Below are 1,537 nucleotides of genomic sequence, written 5' to 3'. Positions count from 1 at the left end.
TCGCTCCTTAAACTTTCAAAAGGCTTGGGCTTCCTTGGACCCTCAGTCCCCCACCACACCTTATTTCCTGGTAAGACTGAAAGCAAATCATGTGCTCAGTTCAATCCGGAGTCCATGGGAGGGCCAAGGAAGATGGGAAAGCTGAACAGCCCAGGAGAAGGAAGAGGGGAGAGGGGGAGGACCTGGTGGGCGGTGTGTCCATCAGCCCACTGGTCACCTCGAAGCAGTTGATCATGGGTCCCGTGCCTGCCTTTGAGAGCAAAGCACCCCTCTGAGAGCCAGGCAGGACCGAGGGAGGGAGCCCGTCTCATGCACCCTCCGTGGGTTCCCTGCAGATTCACCTGTTCCTGGAGCCATGTCTTCGCAGCAGCAGCAGCAGCAGCAGCAGCAGCAGCAGCAGCAGCGCTGCCCACCCCAGCAGGTCCAGCAGCAGCAGGTGAAGCAGCCCTGTCAGCCGCCGCCTGTCAAATGCCAAGTGACCTGTGCATCCCAAACCAAGGATCCGTGCGCTCCCCAGGCCAAGAAGCAATGCCCACCCAAGGGCACGAGCCAGCAGAAGAGCCCCTCATCCCAGCAAACCCCCAAGAGTAAACAGAAGTGAGGGTGGTGGGGGCCACCACCTGCTGCCGTCCAGGCTACCGAGGGGGCCCGCCCCCGCCCTGCTCTTCATCCCCCAGCTCCAGATCTCCCCTCCTCCTCCTACTGGGGTCCGAGGAGCCTCTGTCAGAAGGCCCTCCCGTTGCACCTCTCACCATGAGCCCCTCTTGGGCTCCAGGGCCTTTTCTGTATCCCACCCTGAGGGTCTCCCAGGTGGGCTTGAGAAGGAGCTCCTCCTCTCCAGCCCCCAGTTTGGCCGTACCTGTGGCCCCTCCATCTCCCCAGGCAAGGAAACTGTCTGGGCTTTTCCTGGGGCTCTACCCTGACAAGAGGGTCCCGTCAGAGCGGATGCATAGCTTCCGCCTCAACCCTGTCCCCAATGCCCCCGTCTGCACTTCTCTTCTGTTTACCTGCTAATAAATTGTGCTTCATGTGGTAGATTTGTCTGCTCCCTGGGGTGACTGACCCTTCCCACTCTGGGGCCCAGAAGTAATATTTGGGGAACTGAGTGCGTGAGGAATGTTCCTGGGAGTTCAGAGCATCGCCGTCCGGGCACACTTACCACACTTACTCTGCTAACGACAGTGGGGAGGTCAAATCCGACACGTCTCCAGTTACAGATGAGTGTGAGCTCAGTTCTCCACTCGGCCCAGGCTGGTTTCCCAGAGCTATCCTGAGACAGTCCGTCTGAATCTCAGGCTCCTCTTTGAAAGTCAGTCATTTTCTTATATAGGAAAATCTCTCTCCAGAGTTTGTTCAAAGTATGCAGAGCTTGGTTTGGGCAGCTTGGCCTCACAGACGCCCTATTTTTGTAGTTGGGAGTCTGACCTTCCTAACTTTAGCATGAAGCTAGTTTGCCTATAATAGAAAGAAGCAGCAAACCCCCAGGTATAAACAGAGACTTGCCTTTGAAGGGAAGAGCCAGACACACAGCCAGACT

General features: G+C 57.2%; 1 protein-coding gene across 1 annotated transcript; it reads left to right on the top strand.

The window, feature by feature from the left end:
* The first annotated feature begins 355 nt into the window (after positions 1 to 355).
* Positions 356 to 601, top strand: Sprr4 (small proline rich protein 4). Its single transcript, XM_026380201.2, has one exon. It carries the CDS (start codon positions 356 to 358, stop codon positions 599 to 601), a length of 246 nt encoding a protein of 81 aa, XP_026235986.2.
* Positions 602 to 1,537: the final 936 nt, after the last annotated feature.

The sequence above is a fragment of the Urocitellus parryii genome, chromosome 11 (assembly GCF_045843805.1).
Source record: "Urocitellus parryii isolate mUroPar1 chromosome 11, mUroPar1.hap1, whole genome shotgun sequence".
Lineage (NCBI taxonomy): Eukaryota > Metazoa > Chordata > Mammalia > Rodentia > Sciuridae > Urocitellus > Urocitellus parryii.
Note: the sequence above shows the minus strand (reverse complement) of the source record. Positions and strands in the feature narration are given on the sequence as shown.